General features: G+C 46.7%; 1 protein-coding gene across 2 annotated transcripts in view; it reads left to right on the top strand.

Annotated features, from left to right (window-relative positions):
* The first annotated feature begins 2,138 nt into the window (after positions 1 to 2,138).
* Positions 2,139 to 22,373, top strand: part of fstl5 (follistatin-like 5) — a 203,683-nt gene continuing 183,448 nt past the window's right edge. The window contains exon 1 of one of the 2 annotated variants that reach the window (XM_085284620.1): positions 2,139 to 2,700. In XM_085284620.1, the coding sequence (XP_085140746.1) occupies positions 2,678 to 2,700 (23 nt within the window). In that variant the 5' untranslated portion in view covers positions 2,139 to 2,677. The remainder of the gene's footprint in view (positions 2,701 to 22,373) is intronic. The other variant, XM_085284630.1, reaches the window with a different exon arrangement.

Here is a 22,373-nt window from a genome sequence, read left to right as displayed (position 1 = left end):
AATCAATAGAACTTTAAACCCATGACGTTCACTTTGCAAGTTTACTGACAATTTAATAATGGAAATATTCCAACAAAAAGAACATGCTGGAACAATAATTTGCTTATTAGGTCCAGCTGTCCTTCCCTACTACAAGAAAAGACAAACTCAAGTGAAATAGAAGTGTTGCAATTCCAGGCACTGATGACAGAGAGCCATCATTCCATTTCCTGAGATCATTTTTTCTCCACAGAACTGAACTTTTCTTGCACTGAAACAACCCAGAAAATATCTTATTCCCTGGACAGTTTCTAATGTGCTGAACTGTAGACTGGTCTGAGACACAGCCAAGGTTTCTACTGGTGCTGTTTCTTTCTTTGTCTGTTCAGTCATGAAGACTAATGTTACAGCGCTGCACAGTTCCTTCGCTGACTGTTCCCACTGCTGTATCAAGGAAATGTGCACCAGTCCTTTTGTGTGCGAAGCACCAAACATGCACCAGATGTTTACATTGCCAAATGCGGAAACATTTGTTTATTGTTTGCATTTCTGTTGCGCTTCTCTGATATGTGAGTATGTAGAAGTGGCATAGATTGCTACCTGCAACATTATTTTGCAGAGATGCTGTCCATTGAAAATCTTTCACAATGAGCTACAGTGCATTTTAAAAGTAGCCACTGATGCACAAAAAGGATAAAAAACGGTGGTGTGGTATGCTAGGATCATAATATACCAGCAGCAGCCTGCAGTGTGGCACACACATGAAGTAAGAATGGAATGTCGTCTCACTTTAAGCGTGCATCAAAAAGGGGGAATTTAAAACATCTAGAAAGTAAGCTAAACAATAGACTAAACAGAAAAAATATAAGAATAACAAATCAAGGAAAAGCTCAAATCACTGCATTTGTATATCTACTGATATCCTATAAACATAGCACACATATAGGTATCATAGTTGCAGTACAACATCAAGTTATTTAAAGCCAGAAAGGCTTGGCATAAGACCCCAAAGGCAAACCCTCTTGACATTGTTGTGTCTTCACTTATAAGCTGATGCAGGACATGACACCACAGACTGAATGTGGACAGTTGTGAAGGATGTACACTAGTTCTTTAAGTAGGAGGGCAAGATATAAAATTCAAAAATGTACTAAAATATTATGAACATCACCATTATTAGTAGTAATAATATATGCTTTTCTTTACTGTGCCACCAATTTAAAGCATTGTAGGATAGTTTAGACTTTTACACATATACATACTTGAATGCATGTTCTTTACATTTTCACTTTATGTCTGTGAAGGTTCTCAGTCATCCAGGTCATCGTAGTCAAAGGAGCTTGCAAAGAAAAGCGTCTGGACTTCTTTAAGTTGCTTGAAGACGTTTCACCTCTCATCCGAGAAGCTTCTTCAGTTCTAAGGTCAAATGGTGGAGAGTCCCAGATATAAACCTAGTGGGAGTGACCCCCCACAGAGGGACAAAAGGACCCCCTGATGATCCTCTAATCGCCTGAGCCAAGGTGGGAAACTGGGCGTGGGTCCCAATCAGCCAGAGTTTCGGGTGTGTTCATTGTGAAACCTGGCCCCACCTTATCATGCGAATTCCTGAGGTCAGATGGCCCAGGATGTGAGTGGGCGTTAAGGCGTCTGGGAAGGGATCTCAAAACTGGATTATAGATGGCAGAGAGTTGGTGTCGTAAACCCCTTTAGTTTAAAACCACTTTAGTTTAAAACCTAAGTATCTAAAAGAAAAAAATAATAATAATGTTTTTTCTGTTTCCCACTTTACATGGTCTGAAACAAAAAAGGAAATAAAGAACTAAGAAATAACCAAATCTGCTCATTTGCGGTTTGTCACATTTAATTCAGTATAAACAGAATTTTATGGAGCAGCAATAAGGTGATAATGAATGGAGTTTAATTAATGGAATATGTAGCACCGTTAATGCATTACTTTATGGTTGATATATGAGTCTGCGTGTGTATAAATATAAATACACATACGTGTGTGTGTCTCTGTGTGAGTAAGTGAGAGAGTGGGGCAGCCATAAGACCCGTCTCTCTCGCTCTCTTTCTCTCGCACTCTCTCTGCCCCCCCCTCTCTCTCTCTCTCTTTCTCGCGCTTCGCTTTCTCTCCCGTTTTAGTCAAGGACAGTTTCGCTTGGCACGGAGGCACTAAACCGCTCCACATCCACTCTGTCGGTGTGCGCTCGTTCTCTTGCCTATACTGCCTACTACGGGATACTTGTGATTGGTTCACCCCCTCCTCTCCTCCCTCCCTCCCCTGTGATTGTATGTAAATCCGGTCAGGACTGAGCCAGTAGGTGAGGTTGGGGCTGGTGGCTCCTACCTCAGTGGCGCACACGAGACCCGAAAGCGGCCGAGGTGAGATCGCTGCGCCGTCGGAGCTGTCCACTCTGTCGTGGTGCTGAACTCTACACCCTCCTCTCGCCTTCTCCTTCCTCCGTCGGCTCTACTGTACTTGGTGTTATTTTGGGAAAGGATTAACAATCTGCCCTTTGGCTGCTTAGAGGTGCAAACTTCTACGGAGCATAGCTCTCTGCCCACATCGGAAATTACCCCCAGACCGTCCGTGGATTTGACCCGACCTCGAGATTATCATTAATTGGTCCTTACTTTGTTGAGAAGTGTTGCTTAAATCCGTTCACCGCAACTGTTGTTCGGATTACCCTCCTGGATGGTTAACGTCTGGATTCACAGGTAAGAAAATGTGTGTTTGTGTGTTTTATATGCTGTTGTGGACTAATTGTTAAAGCCCATCCGATCTGAGCGCCTTCCCGAGGAAGTCCTCATTCATCTCTGTGTGACTCGCTATCAGACACACAGCTTAACCCCCATCATCGGTGAGGCGCCACAACTCTTTTCTAATAATCCACCGGGTCAGTCTCCCCGACTCAGAAAATATCTCTCAATCTACTGCCTTAAGCTTTTACCATTTTCAATTTACTTTCAGCCAGGTCCCGGAGACTCAAATCAGCTGATATCCGGATATCTGAAGTTGAGATTATAGTTGCTGTTATGCTGTCAGGGTGAGAGCACTGAAGCACAAACATTCCCCATTGTAACACAATCAATGTTTCTGAAACGATTGCAGGCACGCCGCCTTGCCCAGAGCTTTTAATTTATCCGCGTAGTACTTAGCGTGTTATTTTTTTCCCCCTTGGCACGCTAATCCTTGAGTGACACCGTTAGCAGCGAAGGGATTATACTTTTGTTTTTCATCCTCTGCTTTGCGCCTGACTCATTTGGCAGTACTATATTACGGGCTCTGCCGGGGATGGCCGTTAACTGTGTTGTCTGTCGATTTGCGAAAGAAAATATTTGGGGGTCATTGTTTTAATCTCTGCTGCGGTGCATCAGACGGACTTAAAAGTAGCCCAGCAGAAAACCAGATTAAGTTCTTCAATCGATACGACTTAGATTTTACATGTTAAATCCACTACACGAGGTTACTGTTGCAGGACGTGGGAGCGTCATCATTATTTTTTTGTTTTTTGTGTGGAAAAGTAGGACTCGTGCACATTAATATACAACAGAATTTGTCATGTTTCAAATTAATTTAATAATATATTCTGTGGATAAAAGCACATTCTTTTGAAGTTCATGTTTCAGATGACAATATAATTGGAAATCTTACAGGTTTACTTATGTTTTAAACACATTTATGCATCATCATTCGACACTTTAATAAGAGTTTTAGTTTTAGTGTTTTTTTCTTAGTGTTTTCTTGCCTTTAAATGATCCAAATACCTCTATCTGCACAGATCATACAAAAACTAGGCTAACTCTTCAATTTTTACCTTTATTATTCTTTTCTTTTTTGATTTGTGGACAAGACTGAATCCTGATTCACCCAGTGACAACTTTACTTGGTTACAGTAAGTGCAGTATGCACATCAAAGGGACAAGACAGAGGATGTCTTCATAAATACTTTACATTCTTGGTGTTTGGTCCTTCCCACACAATGTTGACATACTTTGTAATTCATAAGGTGCACAGATGATGCCAATCCCAGCACATTCCTTGACTAATTGCACCATCAAGTAAAAATCTTGTGTAGAAAGTACAAATGCTACAGAAGCCATGCAGTTTGAACGTTCAGCCATCTGCAGGCCTCTACGATCAAACTTCAAACACTCCATTCCCGCAATGCATCCACTTTATCTTTCGAAGCTCTTTGAAACCGCAAGATAGAATCTATTTCCAATGGTGCATTAGATGGATCTGTGAATCTGGTTTTCAAGGCTGCACTCACTAATTGATTCTCCACTTGAATACAAGCCAGGAACCAAGTAATGTATCATTTATGTAAGTTATATATTATATATACTGTGCAGAATGAAGTGAGGATATTTGATAAACCAGTCTTAATAAATAAGAGTCAGCTGTAGAGGGAAGCGGATAGTGAGATAAGACAATGCTCATTTTTAGAATGACTCTGTAGACTTTGTGCACTGAATGATGCCAATAATATCAGTGCACAATAATGTTCAAGATGACAAAGCTAAATAGCCGTATAAAACATTCTTTTTCTCCACCACACTAAGACCAGAAAAGTCTTTCTTTTTCTTCTTTGGACTCCAATTAAGCCATTTAACAAAAGATATACTGTAGGTGGCAGCTGAGCAGGTATAGTGTTAATGGAGCTGCTCTGCTTTTCATTAAAACGACTTTCTTTTGGGCACAGTAGGGAGGCAAAGGCTTTTGAGTCAATAATGCTTTTGACTAGAAGGAAGAATAAAATGCTAGGAAACTGATCAAGGCATTTCAGCTTTGAGAGGAAAAGCACACAATCTGAAGGTGTGAGCACCCACTGATGGTGGCTAGTTGCAGGGGGCAGATTTGGGGTGATATGACAATAAAGCTGTATGTTGGGAAGGAAAATTGCGCTGCCACTGAAAATGGTACCATTTTAGAGTTTTCACCGTGATCTCAGGTGTCCAGGCGTCACAGCAGGTTCAAAAATCTTTAGCAATTATCCTCTGAGATGTCTTTATGGGCTATTTTAGAGAGGTAAATGGTCTTTGAAAGCAGATTTTATTCTGAGAGAAGTACTCTTGTGTCTTTCTGTGCACATGTCAGATACAACTGTTCATGCTGCAGCCAGGTCAGTTCAAGTAGGTTTTCCCATTAAACCAATAATGGTCTGCTCTGGCCTCTTTTGAAAACTGTACAAGACCACTGATCAAATGTGGGGGATAAAAACTGTAACACTACCAGTTTCCCGTGTTGAGGTTTCTAACATGTGACCTGAGCATGTGTCACAAGACAACATACTTGCTGTGCCGGTAAAGCTGCTTTAATGGGTTTATACAGTGAACGATGTGTTCGAGTCCCTTGCAGATGGAGGTGTACACACAACCTTTCAACTCTCAGAATTTAACACCATGCTTGATAAACACTTTTTCAAAGCTCCGTTTGATATCTAAAAGGTCTGTTCACCCAAAAGACATTAAAAGAAATGTTCTTGGTATCCAGTCACGCAGATTGTTTTCTTTGCTTTTGAAAAGGTTTAAGAGATAAATGCCTCTTAAACTTCTGCCTCTGCCCAAATATAATGAATATAAATAAATATGAATGTATCTGTGCTAGTTTGAGCCCATTCTATAACTCTTATATGGACTGTTTCTGGTTTTTGGCAGAAACTGGTTCATCTAAAGGGCAGAACATTATTCTTAGAAGTACATGTTTATGTTGATTTAAAGGGGAGCTTTTACGCTTTACCAAGTGAAGCCAAAAGCTGCTCTAAACGCTGCCTCGCAGACAGTTTCTTCTGCTCTTGGTCCTGTATGGTGTCAATTTGAGAGGATATCCCTAAACGGTCAGCTCTTTCTGTAAGCACAGAAGCCCCGCCCACCTGCTGTTCACATCTCATGTTTACGAGGGGCAGCCAATAAAAATAAAAATGAGCTAGTCTGAGATAAAGAGCGAACTGACAGGGATCTTGAACCGTGAATCTAGCAACACTACCTAAACAGAGTTGAAGAATAAAATTAAGGAGCTTAAAATGAGAATAAAAGATCCCCTTTAAACATTTTAGTTCCATAAGCTTTGCAAAATAACTCTAATTCACCTTGGGCAAACAGAAATGAATCAGTGGAGCTAAAGTAAATGAGAAAATATATTTTAGAATTAGCTGAACCAGATAAAGAAAGTTCAGTGCTCAAGATATACTCTCATACTTTTTGGTTTTTACAACCATTTGAAGAAATGTTTTGACTGTGGAACCAAATTTATGGTTGACTAAATTAATTTAGTCAACCATAAAGTCGGGAGGTGAGGGAAAACATGAAGCAGATGTTTTTCAAAGCTTAAAAATGTACCTGCTAACACAAATCAGCAGATTTCTTAGCTAATTTGTTCATCTGATCCTTGGCTTTCCATCTAATATACGAAGCAACATTTTGCCTGTCACTATCAGTGCATCTTCACTCCTGAAATGGCAGCCACATTGTGACAACAAGACTAGGAAGTCACTGCAAACAGCTGTTGATGGCCAAGAAATGTCTCTAGCACATCCTGTGCAACACCAAAAATTCATTTAGTTTTTCAGTATTTGCAGAGTTATTTTAGTATAGCCAGATAGTTAGCGAGGTTTAGCAATACTAGCAGATGCAATTTTGAACTTTGAAAAGAGCTAGCAGCTTCTTCCTGCCTGCCAAGCTCAATGTTTACAGTGCAGACATAATAGTGGCATCAGTCTTCAAATTTCACTCTTGGCAAGAAAATAAGCACAATCCCAAAATATCTCTCTATTCCTTCAGTTTGAATTCTGTTATTTGTTGAAAGATGCCACCTGTACTGACTGAATTTATCAGCAACAGACTGTTCCTAAGTAATGCCTGGTTTCACAGTCATAATGACACTGTGTATATTCTGAATCAGAATCAGAATCAGAATACTTTGATCCCTGGGGGAAATTATTTTTTGTTACAGTGCTCCATTTTAAACCAACATTAAGACAAGACAGACAATACACTAACTAAGAATAGTACAATATATACATATATATACATACATACATACATACATACATACATACATACATACATACATAAGTCACTCATAAATAAATAGTTGGAAAAGAAACATGTGTAGTTGTAGCAGCAAACAGTGTGTTAAGTGGATGCGTTGTACAGGGAGATGGCCACAGGCAGGAATGATTTCCTGTGTCGTTCAGTGGTGCTTTTCGGTAATCTCAGTCTCTCACTGAACGTGCTCCTGTGACTGACCAGCATGTCATGGAGTGGGTGGGAGGTGTTATCCAACATTGTCTTTATCTTGGACAGCATCCGCCTCTCCGACACCACCTTGAGGGAGTCCAGCTCCATCCCCACAACATTGCTGGCCTTACGGATTAGTTTATTAAGTCTGTTGGCATCTGCGACCCTCAGCCTGCTCCCCCAGCATGCAACAGCATAGAGGATTGCACTGGCCACAACAGACTCATAGAAAATCCTCAGCATTTTCTGGCAGATGTTGAAGGACCTCAGTCGCCTCAAAAAATAGAGACGACTCTGGCCCTTCCTGTAAAGTGCTGTGGTGTTTTTAGCCCAGTCCAGTTTATTGTCAATGTGTACTCCAAGGTATTTATAGTCCTCCACAATGTCAACACTGACCCCCTGGATTGAAACAGGGGTCAAGTGTTTCCTGGTCTTCCTGAAGTCCACGATCAGTTCCTTGGTCTTTGCCACGTTGAGCTGCAGATGATTCTGCTCACACCACGTGACAAAGGAGTCGACCACAGCCCGGTACTCTGTCTCATCATCCCTGCTGATGCATCCAACCACCGCAGAGTCATCAGAAAACTTCTGAAGATGGCATGTCTCTGTGCAGTGGCTGAAGTCTGTGGTGTAGAGGGTGAAGAGGAAGGGGGAGAGGACAGTCCCCTGTGGTGCCCCTGTGTTGCTGATCACCTTGTCAGACACACACTGTGGGAGACGTACATATTGTGGTCTTCCTGTCAGGTAATCAACAATCCAGGACACCAGAGAAGCATCCACCTGCATCGCTGCTAACTTATCACCCAGGAGGGTCGGCCTGATGGTGTTGAAAGCACTGGAAAAGTCAAAAAACATGACTCTCACAGTGCTCGCCGGCTGGTCCAGATGGGTGTAGACACGATTGAGCAGGTAGATGATGGCGTCCTCAGTTCCGAGACGAGGCTGATAAGCGAACTGAAGGGGATCCAGGTGTGGTCTTACTATGGGTCGCAGCTGGTCCAGGATGAGCCTTTCCAGGGTCTTCATGATGTGGGAGGTCAATGCCACGGGCCTGTAATCCTGGGGGCCACTGGGACGTGGCGTCTTTGGTACAGGGACGAGGCATGATGTCTTCCACATCACCGGGACCCTCTGCAGACTCAGACTCAGCATAAACAGTTTATGAAAGACTCCACACAGCTGGGGGGCACAGGTCTTGAGGACAAGGGGACTCACTCCGTCTGGTCCAGCAGACTTGCCTGAGTGAAGTCTCCTCATTTGCATCTCAACCTGGTATTGAGTGAAGGTGATGGGTGGGGGAGGGGTGTCAGGAATCTCACAGGAGGCAACAGCGCCATGTGAAGAGAGAGGCTGGCACAGTGGTGTGGCTCTGGATTCCAGGCTGACTACAGGTGAGGTTGTGGGGGTAGGAGCAGACACTGTGGTGTCGAATCTATTGAAAAACAGATTCAACTCATTGGCTCTATTCTCACCTCCCTCAGTTCCCCTGCTGTTGGTTGGCCTGAATCCAGTGATGGTCTTCATGCCCCTCCACACCTCTCTCATGCTGTTGAGGAGTACTTGTGGTGAGGGCTAGTTCTTTTAGGTTCAGCAGCTAACAAGATGGTGTATCGGTCAGGATACAGGAAGGAGGACAACAGGCTTCCACTTTGCTGGATTGTCACCGCCAGCTGTTTTATTGCCACCTAGATGCTCAGTGTTGCCAGCAGTCTGTAGTAACAAACAAGTTGCCATGAGTACATAAATATATACAGCAACAGCTTCACTAAGATACATATAAAGGATTAAATGAAATAAACCAACACATCCATCTGAATATACACATAACAGGACATATATAATTTGAACTATGCCAATCTTACATCTCTTGCTCCAAACACAGAAAGGACACAATTAAACACAGTGAGAATGTCATACATAGCCGAAACATCCACTCTAACTGTAAACAAAGGACTTTGGCGCCATCGTGTGGCCGAATAAAATTACTACATAATGGCGGCGGCCGGCGGCACATGCTTCGAGTCACGAGATGAAAAAATGCGGTGCTACAATGCGGTAGAATGTAACTAAAGCCGCGGCCAACATCAGAATCGGAAAATGAACATATTTAAGGAAACTTACTTCCAGTCATGAACTTAACACTCGGAGCAACACGTGAAGGATGGCAACCAGGAACACAGCTTACGAGGTAACAGAACTAACACAGAAAAAATCTCCTCTTCTCAAGTAGCATCACGATACCCCCAACTTCTGCCTACGTCATTTCCTACGACTCCACCCCACACAATATTGCAGAACATAGACATAAAATCCCAGAGCCTTTTATACAGCCGCCCCCAAATGTGGTTACACATTTGCTCCCCGAAAAAAGGCTCCCTAATCAGTTGAGGGAGGCGACTTGCTATTCTGCTTAGTATCGCTGTCTTCCGATGGCACGGCAGGTAAAACTACCAACCGAGCAACTGGTCTGGTGTAAACACGTCCATTAACGTTCACATCAGCAGATCGGACAAGTCCATCATCACTACGATGAACCTTAATCACATGGCCTATTGGCCACAAGGCTCGAGGCAGCTGTGGATCTGCAACCATAATAACTGCCTTTTCCAGAAGTTCAGGAGGAGTTGACTGCCACTTCTGCCTTGCCTGTAAGCCAGGCAAGTATTCCCTGATGAATCTTGCCCAGAACTGATCAGCAAGAATCTGTGAGTGCCTCCAACGTCGCCGACTGAGGTTCTCTGTCTCAGAGTAGACCACCTGGGGTAGTGATCCATCAGGCCGCCCCATGAGGAGACTATTGGGTGTCACAGGGTCCACATCGGCTACGTCGGTGGAAACGTAGCCTAAGGGCTTTGCGTTAAGGATCAATTCAACCTCAAGCAGAACTGTACGGAGTACCTCCTCGTGAAGAGGTTGGGAACCCACACAGGTGCGCAGAGCTGTCTTCACTGAACGGATTTCCCTCTCCCATACACCTCCGAAATGTGGGGCTGCCGGGGGGTTGAACTGGAATCTGATCTTCTGACGGGCGAGCCTCCCTTGCAATGTCTCTGACATGTTGGCAAAGGCTTCTCTGAGTTCTCGTTCTCCCCCTTTGAAATTGGTCCCACAGTCAGACCATAACTCTGCCGGTGTCCCTCTTCTGGCTATGAATCGCCTCAGGGCCATGAGGAACGCATCCGCGTCTAAGCTACTTAGGAGATCAAGATGTACCGCCCTCGTCGTCATACACTTGAAAATGATTCCCCAGCGTTTCTCATGACGTCTTCCTACCTTCACAAACATAGGCCCGAAACAGTCAACACCGGTTGAGTAAAAGGCTGGTTTGTACAGTCTAAGCCGAGCAGCTGGAAGGTCAGCCATCTTGGGAACAGAGGGTTGTGCCCTCCAACGCTGACACTCAGGACAGGTTCGCTGGTGCTTGCGAATTGCCTCTCTTCCACGCAGTATCCAGTAAGACCTCCGCAGCTCCGCGAAGACCCGTTCGGGGCCTGGATGATGCAGATCAACATCATATTTCTTGATAAGCAGGCGTGTGAAAGGGTGTGAAGGATCCAAGACAATCGGATGCAATGTGGGTCCGTCCAGACCTTCTGGGCGTCGCAGCCGACCCCCTACTCTGATGGGGCCGGCTGGGGTATCCAGTTCAGGTGCCAGGGTAAGCAAGCGGCTTCTGGATGAGACAGGTTTTCTTTCTGAGGGCAATCTGCACTCCTCGGGAAATGACTCCTGTTGAGCCTGCCGGAGGATGGCCTGTTCAGCATTCTGATGGTCCTCGGCACTGGATGGCGCAGTCGAGAGTGCCTGACCACAAAGCTCTTTAACGGTAACATCCAAGGGCTCCTGCCGGGTCTTGCACGCCATTCCATCCTGACAGGTAGGTGTGGAGGTGATGGAGGTTCCACAGAGGACTGTTTTCCGGAGCTCAGGTTCGTCATTGCTGGGCTCGGAGCTCGGATTCCCCTGCCATGTGTCAGGACTGTTGAGCGGAGGGGGGGGTCCATTCGACCACCAATTAGGCACTTTGAGCTCGGCCAGAGCCTTCCCTCTCGTCAGGTCATCCGCTGGGTTGCTCTCTGGGTCTATGTAGCGCCAGGTACAGTGTTCCGTCAACTCCTGTATCTCAGCTACCCTGGCTCCTACAAAGACCTTGTGGCGGCAGGACTGTGAGCTCAACCAGGTAGGAACAGTGGTCGAATCGGACCACAGGACTGTTCTTTCAATCGCTGAGGTGAGTTCCTTATTCAGGGTGCTGGCCAGCTGCGCTGCCAGCGAGGCTCCACAGAGCTCGAGGCGGGGAATGGGGGGAGCTCGTTTGGGGGCTACCCGGGAGCGAGCTGGGATGAAGGTGAGGTGAACTTGCCCATCCTGTTCTACAGTCCTCATATAGGACACTGCTCCATAAGCTTTCTCAGAAGCATCCCCAAAAATGTGCACCTCACGAATGGCCCCCTTTAAGTTAGCACTGGCAGGAACATAGGCACGTGGGAAGGTAAGGTGAGGTAAGAACTGAAGCTCCACCTCCCAGTCAGACCAAGGTTGCAGGAGGGTGGAGGGAAGATTCGAGTCGTCCCAACCATGCTTCTTATCCCATAACTGCCTGAGAAGGAGCTTGGCCCGAGTGGTGAAGGGTAACAGATAGCCCAAAGGGTCGTACTGTGAGGCTAGGACTCTATAGATGTTTCTGAGGGTTGGCACCTCATAGGACACGGGCCTGTGCTTATAACCCAAGGAGTCGGTATTCCAGTCCCAGCTGAGCCCGAGCGTGGTCTCTAGCGGGTTGGATTTGTCCTCGGCTAGCCACAGATCCAGACTCTGTGATCTAGCTTCTGGAGGCAAATGGCTCAGGACACTTGGATCATTACAAGCCCACTGACGTAGCTCGAAGCCAGCTGATTTCAGCAACTCTCTTAGCCGATCCACCAGATCTCTCGCTTCTTCCGGTGAGCCAACACTCTGTAGGCAGTTGTCTACGTAGAAACACCTCTCGATGGAGAATCTCAGGCTGTCGTCAGGCTGTGTGTGCTCCATCACGTGATGCTGCAGGGCGAAGGTGGCGCAGCAGGGGCTTGAAGTTGTCCCAAATGGCAGGACCTGCCACTCGAAGATTTTAGGGGGTTCATTCACCTTTAAGTCCCGCCAAAGGAACTTCAACAGGGGCCGGTCTTCAGGGAGGAGCAGTACCTGATGGAACATCCCCTTGATGTCTCCACTCACAGCTATGGGGTGTTCACGAAACCTGACCAGCACCCCCAGCAGGGAAGCTCCAAGAGTAGGGCCAGGCAACAGGAACTGGTTCAGGGACTGTCCAAGGTATTTATGGGAACAGTTAAACACCAGGCGATTCTTCCCGTTATGACTGACAAGATGATGCGGTATGTACCAGTTCTCCTTGGGCGAAGTCTCATGCGTAACTTCCTTCACGGCTCCTGATTGGATCAGCTTCTGCATTTCTGCCCTGTAGGCATCAGCCCGACTGGGATCCTTTAACAGGCGCCTTTCTGTGCTTCGAAGCATGGGCATGACTGATTCCTTTGGTGCATTCAGTGGCGGCATCTGTGGGTGACGGAGTAGAGGTGTAGCATACCTGAAGACTCCATCGACCATCCTGCGAGTTGTTCTTGCCTCGAGCAGGGCCACAGCCTGCTGATCCTGTTTCGACCGAGTGACCTCTTTCTCGGATCGGTAAGGCACCACGTCCACCTGCCAGAGCCGCTCCACATGTTTGAGCAACTCGTCTGATTGGGCGGATGTATACAGGGATAGGACAGGCTGGGTCTGGCGCCCCATGAAAAGACTTGGCCCTTGAAGGGTCCAGCCAAGCCGGGTGTGGACTGCTGCTGGGCCTCCAGGTGGGCCGAGGCGGACTGGTTCTATGGGGGTGATCAGGTGTGGCTGGTCTGAACCAATGAGAAGCAGAGGCTTGGCTTCCTTCAGGGCAGGGACCGGGATCCCATGCAGGTATTTGTACTTCCTTCTCAGCTGGTCGATAGGATAAGTATGGTGAGCTAAGTTGAGATGATCAGCTGTAAACGCTCCATCAATCTTGTAGTAGGATCCAGGGTTGGTAGCAGCAGAGATGCGGAAGGATACGGTATGTCCATGAAGCATCTGAATATCTTGGCGGACGGTTCGTAATGGCAGGTCCTCCGGGCTGCCTGCCAGACCAAGAGTCTTTGCAGCAGCAGGGAGCAGCATGGTCCTCTCTGAACCGTCATCAAGTATAGCATAGGTGTCTAGAGTCCGCTCTCCATGGCTCAAAAGCACAGGTACAATCTTCAGCATGACACGATTGCTGGCCCCATGGCGATCAAGGTAGAGTGAGCCCGAAGCCGAACTGGTTAGGCAGCTTTCCTCCTTTGCAGCCATGCCAGCGTTGTTTCCTTCTGTCCTGGCATTTACCTCGTGAAGAGCCAGCAGATGTTTACCCTGGCAGCGGCTGCAGGGTTTCTTTAGTGTGCACTGAGCAGCCAAATGAGTTCGGGCACAGCGCCAGCATCGTTTGTTGACCTGTATCCAGTCCTTTATTTCCTCTTTGGAGAGCTTGGCTACATCATCACATTGGCTGAAATAGTGTTCTGTGCTCTCACAGTAGGCACAGTAGGCTTTGTTCTTGACCTTCCCTCTAGCTCTCCTTCACTGGTGGAAAAGTGTGTTCTGATGGCCCCTTTAGGTTATGTAGGACTGTCACGGTTTGTCGGCCTGGACGGGCCTCAGCCTTTACACTGGTCCTTTCTCTACTGTTTCTTACACCTGCTTGGCCGTCAAATCCTTGACACCAGGACTCCTGACGAAGCCATGCAGATAGGTCGTACAGAGTATAGGTGCTCCCGGGCTGTTTAAACTGGTGTCGACGAAAATCAGCTCTCTGTTCGGCAGGAAGCTTACTTATTAGTCGGGCAACGTGGGACCCACAGTTCAACTCCACTTCTCCTTCCAGTCCTAATGTTTGTAACAGCCCAACTAGTGACTGCACCTGAAGGGAGAACCTTTGGAAGGCTACTGTGTCACCTCGCCTTATTTCAGGACCATCCAGGACACTTGCTATCTTTCTCAAGGCGAGCTGATGAGGTTGTCCAAATTTGTCGTGGAGGGCTGCCATGGTGTCAGTATAAGGCTTGGGTGAGTTCAGGTAAGCATCGGCAATAAGTCGAGCTTCATCTAGTTTGAGGTGGTCCACAAGTATCTGATACTTGAAGAGCTCAGTAGCATTAGGAGGGAGTAGGTTCTCTAAAGCCATGCGGAGCCTAGCAAACTCAGAGGGATCAGAATGAATGAACCTTGGAATGGTTGGTTTGGGCCCCCTGTACACTAGCTCAGCCGAAAGAGGAGCAGATGGGTTGCTGCCGTGCCCACTGGTTACTCCAGTGACAAGAGAGGGGGAACTGGCTGGAACAGGCTTGGTTGGGAGCAAACCTGTCTTACTTGGTGCCCAGCAGGGGGGTGGCACAGAGTGTTGTGGAGGGGCATGAAACGTGTTTCCATCCTTGGCCACAGGGTCCTGATATGGGGTGCAGCGATGACTCGGCAGCGAAGGCTCACCAGCAAAATATGCTGTGTGGGGTAGAGGGTGGTACTGTACACCATCATCGGAGTATTGTTCGTCAACCTTCATTTGGGAGAATCCTGTGTGCAACTCTTCCATCGGTTCAGGCCATGGCGGTGGGTCAGGCCACACCTCCTCATCCTCCTCCTGTGGCATTGTCTCAGGGGTGGTGTATACCTCTCCTGAATCGCGCTTGGGGGGATGATTGGTGCTAGGCTGTGAGGTAGTCAGGTGAGCCATATCCTTCCTCAGCAGGTGAGCCACTCCAATCAGTTCTCTGAGGTCACTCTTTGCTTCCTTCAGTTCTTTGAGGCCCTCCTGTAAAATTTGCTGTGATTGGAGTAGCTGCTCTCTTTCGGCCTGCAAGGCTCTGAATTCTGTATGAAATGTGTGTATTGAAGACCCTGGCCAATTGGAAGGTGCAAATTCAGGTGAGAGGCTCCTATTAAGGTCCACATCTTGTTCACTTCTTCCCAGTGGAGGGGGTGTATTGTAATAGGCCCCATCCCTGTCGCTGTAGAGGGGTGGCGTATGACTATACTGAGGCTGAACTCTGTCGCTTCTTGTGTGAGGCTGTGGGGTATCCCACTGCAGCATTTCCCTAAAGAGGTGGCCTGTATAGTTAACATCAAAGTCCTCAAACCGGCTTGGTCGACGTGTATGGCGTTTAGGCCTTGCATCAGGACATGTCGCTCCATCTGGCTCCATCTTGATAACTCATCCGGCTCGAAGGACCAATGTTGTGGAGTACTTGTGGTGAGGGCTAGTTCTTTTAGGTTCAGCAGCTAACAAGATGGTGTATCGGTCAGGATACAGGAAGGAGGACAACAGGCTTCCACTTTGCTGGATTGTCACCGCCAGCTGTTTTATTGCCACCTAGATGCTCAGTGTTGCCAGCAGTCTGTAGTAACAAACAAGTTGCCATGAGTACATAAATATATACAGCAACAGCTTCACTAAGATACATATAAAGGATTAAATGAAATAAACCAACACATCCATCTGAATATACACATAACAGGACATATATAATTTGAACTATGCCAATCTTACATCTCTTGCTCCAAACACAGAAAGGACACAATTAAACACAGTGAGAATGTCATACATAGCCGAAACATCCACTCTAACTGTAAACAAAGGACTTTGGCGCCATCGTGTGGCCGAATAAAATTACTACATAATGGCGGCGGCCGGCGGCACATGCTTCGAGTCACGAGATGAAAAAATGCGGTGCTACAATGCGGTAGAATGTAACTAAAGCCGCGGCCAACATCAGAATCGGAAAATGAACATATTTAAGGAAACTTACTTCCAGTCATGAACTTAACACTCGGAGCAACACGTGAAGGATGGCAACCAGGAACACAGCTTACGAGGTAACAGAACTAACACAGAAAAAATCTCCTCTTCTCAAGTAGCATCGCGATACCCCCAACTTCTGCCTACGTCATTTCCTACGACTCCACCCCACACAATATTGCAGAACATAGACATAAAATCCCAGAGCCTTTTATACACATGCTGTTCTGCTGGAGTTTCCACTCCAGCTTCCTCCTGTAATTGTCCTTAGCCTCTCTGATCTTGTCCTTTAGTAACACCTGGATCTTCCTCACCTCCTCTTTGTTGCCCCCTCTGAAAGCCCTCTTCTTGTTGTTGAGGAGGGCTTTGATGTCCTTAGTCACCCACGGCTTGTTATTTGGGTAACAATGAACAGTCTGAGCTGGAACAATGGAGTCGGTGCAGAAAGTTATGTAGTCTGTGATACACTCAGTAAGCCCATTGATGTCCTCGGCGTGAGGCTCACAGAGTGTTTCCCAGTCGGTCACCTCGAAACAGCCCTGTAGTTCTGCTAAGGCCTCCTCTGACCACCTCCTGACAGTCCTGGTGGTCACAGGTTCCCTCCTCACAATTGGCACATAGCGGGGGGTGAGGTGAATCAGGTTATGATCTGACCTACCAAGTGGGGGGAGGGAGGAGGAGCTGTATGCATCCTTGACGTTAGCATACAGTAAGTCTAAAGTTTTCTCTCCCCTGGTGGGACAGTCCACATATTGTTTGAATGTTGGTAGTGTATTGTCCAGTGATACATGGTTGAAGTCACCCGAGATCACAATAAAGGCACTCGGGTGCTGAGTCTGTAGCCGAGCTATGGCAGAGTGGATAGTGTCACATGCAGCTGTGGGGTTAGCAGAGGGGGGTACATAAACAGCCACCAAGATGACGTGAGAGAATTCCCTGGGTAAATAATACGGCCTGAGTCCAACAGCACACAGTTCAGTGTCCGGGCAACAAATCCTTTCTTTGATTGTTATGTTGGCAGGGTTACACCACCGGTTGTTAACTAAAACAGCAAGCCCACCTCCTTTCCGCTTACCGCTAGCGATGCTGTCCCTGTCCGCCCGAACAGTGTGGAAGCCTTCCACGGAAGCATTCTCATCGGGAATGTCCTGGTGCATCCATGATTCGGTGAAACACATCAGGCTACACTCTCGGTATTCCCTCTGACTCCGTACCAGTGCTGAGAGCTCGTCGATTTTAATTGCCAACGATCGCACATTACCCATCACGATAGACGGCAGACACGGTTTAAACCTCCTCCTCGCTTCGAGCCTCCGCTGTCTCACCGTCACCTTTTTTCTTCTCTTCTGTCCTTGACCTCTGCATCCCCGATGTGTTTTCCTCCAAATTTCAGCTGGTACTTCTGCGGGCCTGGCCAGCGAACCGGCCGGCATCAGGGCGATCAGCTGATCTCTGGAGTAAACAGTCCGTGCGTGTAGGAGATGTGCCGCGGTCCCGTTCCTTGATAAAAGTAACAGTTCCACGGCCACCAGAAGAACAAAAACTCTCTCAATCCACATGATTGAGTAAGAGATAGAAAACGGAGGAAAATACAAGTCAGGAAAAAAAAGAATACGTAGGAAAAAAAAAGCTAAACTAAGAGAAAAGCAGGAGCGAATGTAACAGGCTGCACGCTGGTTGGCGCATGCGCACTAAAGATTCTCACCTGAGAGTTACCCTTTACGGGCACGGTGACTCCACTGGAGCAGTTTGGAGAGTAAAAGCACTTTTAAATTGGGTGTTAATAGGGTGTTTATTTCCAGAAATCACCTTTAGTAGTTTTTCCCTTGTTAGTCTGGGTTTGACCAGCAGTATGGGTATTGTCTGCCTACCTGTTTTTAACAATCATAATGTGGGCTATTTTAAATACAAGGGGCGGCAGTTGAGAAAAAACTGACTAAAGATGGTGAAAAAAAACTGAGATTAAATCTACATTTCAAGTGTTTTCAGTGTATATTTTCATATAAAAATTGTTTGTTTTTATGTTTCATGACTTAATAGCCCAACCCATCTCAACAATGACACTTGTAACACTGCTACCCCCCCTTTTCCATCTCTTTTCTTCCCACTCTGAGCTAAGCTTTAACCGCTGCCAACTCCCATCTGTGTCTCTGTGTCTGTCTTTGTTGTTCCCCTCTTTAATACGTGGAATCTTTATTGTGCAGAAGACCCACACAGACTGACGTATGTTATTCTGCTAACATGTTTAGGAGACGCAACCTGCTCCTGACATTCTTTTCTCCTGGCAAGCAGCGGTTTGTTTGATGATGTGAAAAATATTTTTTCCCCCTCCGTTGTGCACGTTGCCTCTCTCTTTTATAGGACTTCACCATTGCATGAAAAGATACAAACAAATAGAAAACCTATTATTATCACATGTAGCTTTTACAGATGAAAATGGCTATAATGTAATTTTGATTACTATTTGCATTTAGCTTGCTGTAATGATGTGAGAGGATCCCTGCTCTGTGTGCAGTGAAATCAAGCTGGCAGCATTTCCACTGGATCATTTTTCTTTTTCCTTGCTTCGAAGATCAATATAAGCTAACAGTATGAGGCCGTGTCTCCTGACTTTTCAAACAGCTCTAGATTTCTGAAGCATGACCTCCTACATTCCATGTCTTGATTGAACTCCAAGTGGATTGTTAAATTGTTATTGTCATAACCTATTTCATGCAGTATGGCAGAACAAGGGTTCCGTGACTACTTTTAAGGCCAAGGCTTGGGGATATATTGAGAAGGCTCTTTGCAGATGGCCAGACCATAACAGAAGTAGAACAAACCTTCAAGGCAAAGGCCAACAGGCTGTAGGTTTCGGCTCTAATCCCGTCGAGCACAGTGATGACAAGTGTGGTTTGAGGCATTGTAAAATACTGTATGTTTCAGTGGGTCTGTTAGGAACCTGGCGGCTTTGGTCAAAGCCAGAGACATAACAGTCTGTCTCTGAAATAATAATGCTGTTGTTTGCTGGTTGTTGGAAGCATCTGATGCTCTGGGAGTAAGGGTGGTCTGGCCATGCGTTGCATTTTAATGATATCACAAGTCACAGTTCGCTGTTCGCTGCTTCTGTGGCCAAGTGTGAGAACATTGTTCAGGGCACAGTACAGTAGATCAGATCGGTCTGATTATGTAATGATTATTAACAATGGGAGAGCCATGTGCCTCTGCCAGGCGGTTTTTCCTGCAGTCTTGTAGTGGCAGCCTGTACTTCCTGACATTTGAAATGGTCTATAAATTAAAGAGCTATAAAAGAAAAGTCAAGGTCTTTGTTGCCTCTGTCTCATATGGAAAGACTCCCAAGACCATAAATGATTGTGATGTCAGCCATATAAGGTTGAAATCTTTGTCAAATCTTTCTCAGGAGTTGCTGCGTTGGGAGTATTTTTGTTGTGCTTCCTGGTGCTCTTGATTGTTAATAACTGTGGTTTTTGGATTAATTGGAAGGTACAACTGAAGCTAATAGTACACACTACACTGTTTATAATTCTCAGATGCTGTGCCAAACTCAACAGAAAGCCTGTGCAAAACATATATTAGAATCCCCTTCATTTTAGCTTTGGGTGGTTTTTTTCAGTGCTGCGTTGAATAATGGACACACACTCTGTGGATGAATTAGTTCAAATTTTCATATAGTATAAACTGGCAGTCTGGGACTGGTCACAGTGTGCTATCTGGCATTTCTTAAAGGACTGGCTGTGTGGATCAAAGACACACGATATACTCTGAGAAATTCTCAAGCTTCTTTAGCAGGAACCAAGAATAGAGTCTTTCGATTCCCCTTCAAATGTCACCAAGTCCTGTTTTTTTACATAAAATTATTTTTGTAGGGTTTTATTATCTTTTTTAATTACTATAATTTCTTAATTCATACATCTTGAGAGAGTGAAACTCCAAAAACTTGAAGTGCATTTCTTATCACTTGGAGTTTATGTTTGAGCTTCAGTTTTTTTTTTTTAAATTTTATGATAGAAATTGAAATTGTCACGGAAAGAAGGATTATGTGGTGGAAGACACTGGGCTTACTCCACTGCAATCCTTTGCTTTGTTTTTGGGACTTCCACGTTCGGAGCTACACAAACGTCCCGCTTCTTCGTCCCAGCCCGGCCCACCGAAAGACTTTCGGTCCGGTCTGCAGGAGGATTTGCAGTCTGGCTTACCTCCCTCTTCCCAGAGTGAGCGACGCTCACGCAGCCGTCGCTCCGCTTCCTCTGGACAATCAGTGGTGAGCAACAAAGACTGTTTTTCTCATGCTCCCCCTGAACTCATGAATTTAACAAACAATAAATCCACACCTAAGACCCTGAAGGCTACCTGCCATGCAAGTGAATCTAAATCTGCTAACTTAGAGGTAGTTGAGTCTGTGTTTGTTAACCCTGTAAACTTCTTCTCTGAGGATTTAAGAACCAGTTTTCATTCTGCACAATCTGAACCCCGTGTTAAAATGACTAAGACCACTTTACTTGAATCTGGGGGGAGAAATTTTCGGACTGCTGTGAAATTTCCGGAGGCTGCAAGTTCTGTTTTCAAATCAGCTGAAAGGGAGGTGGTTAATGTTTCTAAGCCAGCTTTTCAGCCATGTACTTTTCAGCAAGGGCACAGGCAGTTGGTAGGGACGGAGATTGCAGGCTGTAACTTAGGCTCTCTAAAGGAAGAGGCTGTCTGCTCCCCAAGGACATTGAAGGACTCTAGTTGCCCCTCTCTACAATCTATTGAGACTGTGGCTCCTCCTAGGGACTGTTCTGTATCCCTGTTGGATGTGTGTGAGGTTGCCCACTCTGCAAAGACTATATGCCCAGACCCAGTTGGCAATATTGTGCATTTTGAGGTCGTTCCTGAGCTTCTCTCTCTCCTCCTGTTCCTGCTCCCAGGGTAGCTCGGGCCCAGCGTTCGCCTCCACCCATTTCAGTTCCTCGGGTGGGAGGGGCTGGTGTTCAGCTGGTGCCAGCACCTGTTCCTGTGTCCGCTGGAGGCTCAGGTGAGCCCGTCCAGCAGTTTTTCTCGTGTTCAGAAGGCTCAGGAGGATTAGCTCAGTCACCTTCACAACCACCGTCACTACAACCTCTATTGCAGTCCCTAGCTCAGTCTCCACCTCCACCACATTCAGCCCCGCTACCCATAGCTCAGTCACTACCACAACCAGACTTACTACAAACTTTGTTACAGTCCATAGCCCAGTCAGTAGCTCAGTTGGTAGAACAATCATTAACTTTGTCATCAGTTCAGTCAGCCACACATCTTCACCCTCAGCCAGGGGTCCCAATTGCCTCTGGCCCTGCATCTGCTCTGGCTGGAGGGCCCGAGGGGCCTGTCCAGCTTCAAGTCTCGTCAGCTGGGGGTTCAGGAGAACCCAGCCAGCCTCATGTCTCGTCAGCTGGAGGGCCCAAGGAGCCCGTCCAGCCTCAAGTCACGTCACTTGGGGTTCGGGAGAACCCAGCCAGCACATCCTCATGTCTGCTGACGGTCCGGGGAAGTCTGTTCAGCTGTCGCCTGCAGCATCGTCGCCTGCAGCATCGTCGCCTGCAGCATCGTTGCCTGCAGCATCGTTGCCTGCAGCATCACCACATTCAGGTTCCGCAGCCACCTCGCTGCTGTCAGGTTCCGCAGCTGCCTCGCTGCCATCTGGTCCGGCCTCTGGGTCTTCATCCACTGGGTCTTCACCTTCGTCTGGTCCTGCCTCGTCTGGTCCGGCCTCTGGGTCTTCATCCACTGGGTCTTTGCCTTCGTCTTGTCCTGCCTCGTCTGGCCCTGCCTCGCCTTTGCCGGCCACCTTCCAGGCCTTTATTTGAGCATTGAGGGCGGCCTCCTGAACGAGGCCTTCTGACCTGCTCAGTAGCCGCCGCCACCGGCTGCTCTGTTGCTGCCACTGCTGTCCGCACGGCCGGCCCCCTGAACTGTTTTGGCCCCGTGCGGTCTACCTTCGGGTCGACCCCCTGAACGTTTTTGTGGACTCGTGTTGGGATCCGGTCTAGTTTTGTTTGGATCATTACTGTATTCCTGGACTTCTGATTTCTCGGACTGTTTCTAGGTCTCCAGTGTTTTTGGTTTTTGAACTATTTTCCTGACCTCCCGTGTGTTGAACTGTTTTTCTTGTGTTTATGGACTGTTCTGGACTCTTGCTCCTTGTCTTTTGTTTGGTTTCTGTCCCTCCATCCTGGACCCCCTCCGCCTGTCCTGGCCTGGTGCTCTGGTTTTGTTCTGTTTTTTTTTTCGTTTAGGACTGTCGGGAGCCAGCCCTTAGAGAGGCGCTACTGTCACGGTTCTG

The sequence above is a fragment of the Mchenga conophoros genome, linkage group LG2 (genome assembly GCF_057382185.1).
Source record: "Mchenga conophoros isolate Kocher_MC1m ecotype Shallow Benthic linkage group LG2, M_conophoros_male_GT1.1, whole genome shotgun sequence".
NCBI classification, from domain to species: domain Eukaryota; kingdom Metazoa; phylum Chordata; class Actinopteri; order Cichliformes; family Cichlidae; genus Mchenga; species Mchenga conophoros.
Note: the sequence above shows the minus strand (reverse complement) of the source record. Positions and strands in the feature narration are given on the sequence as shown.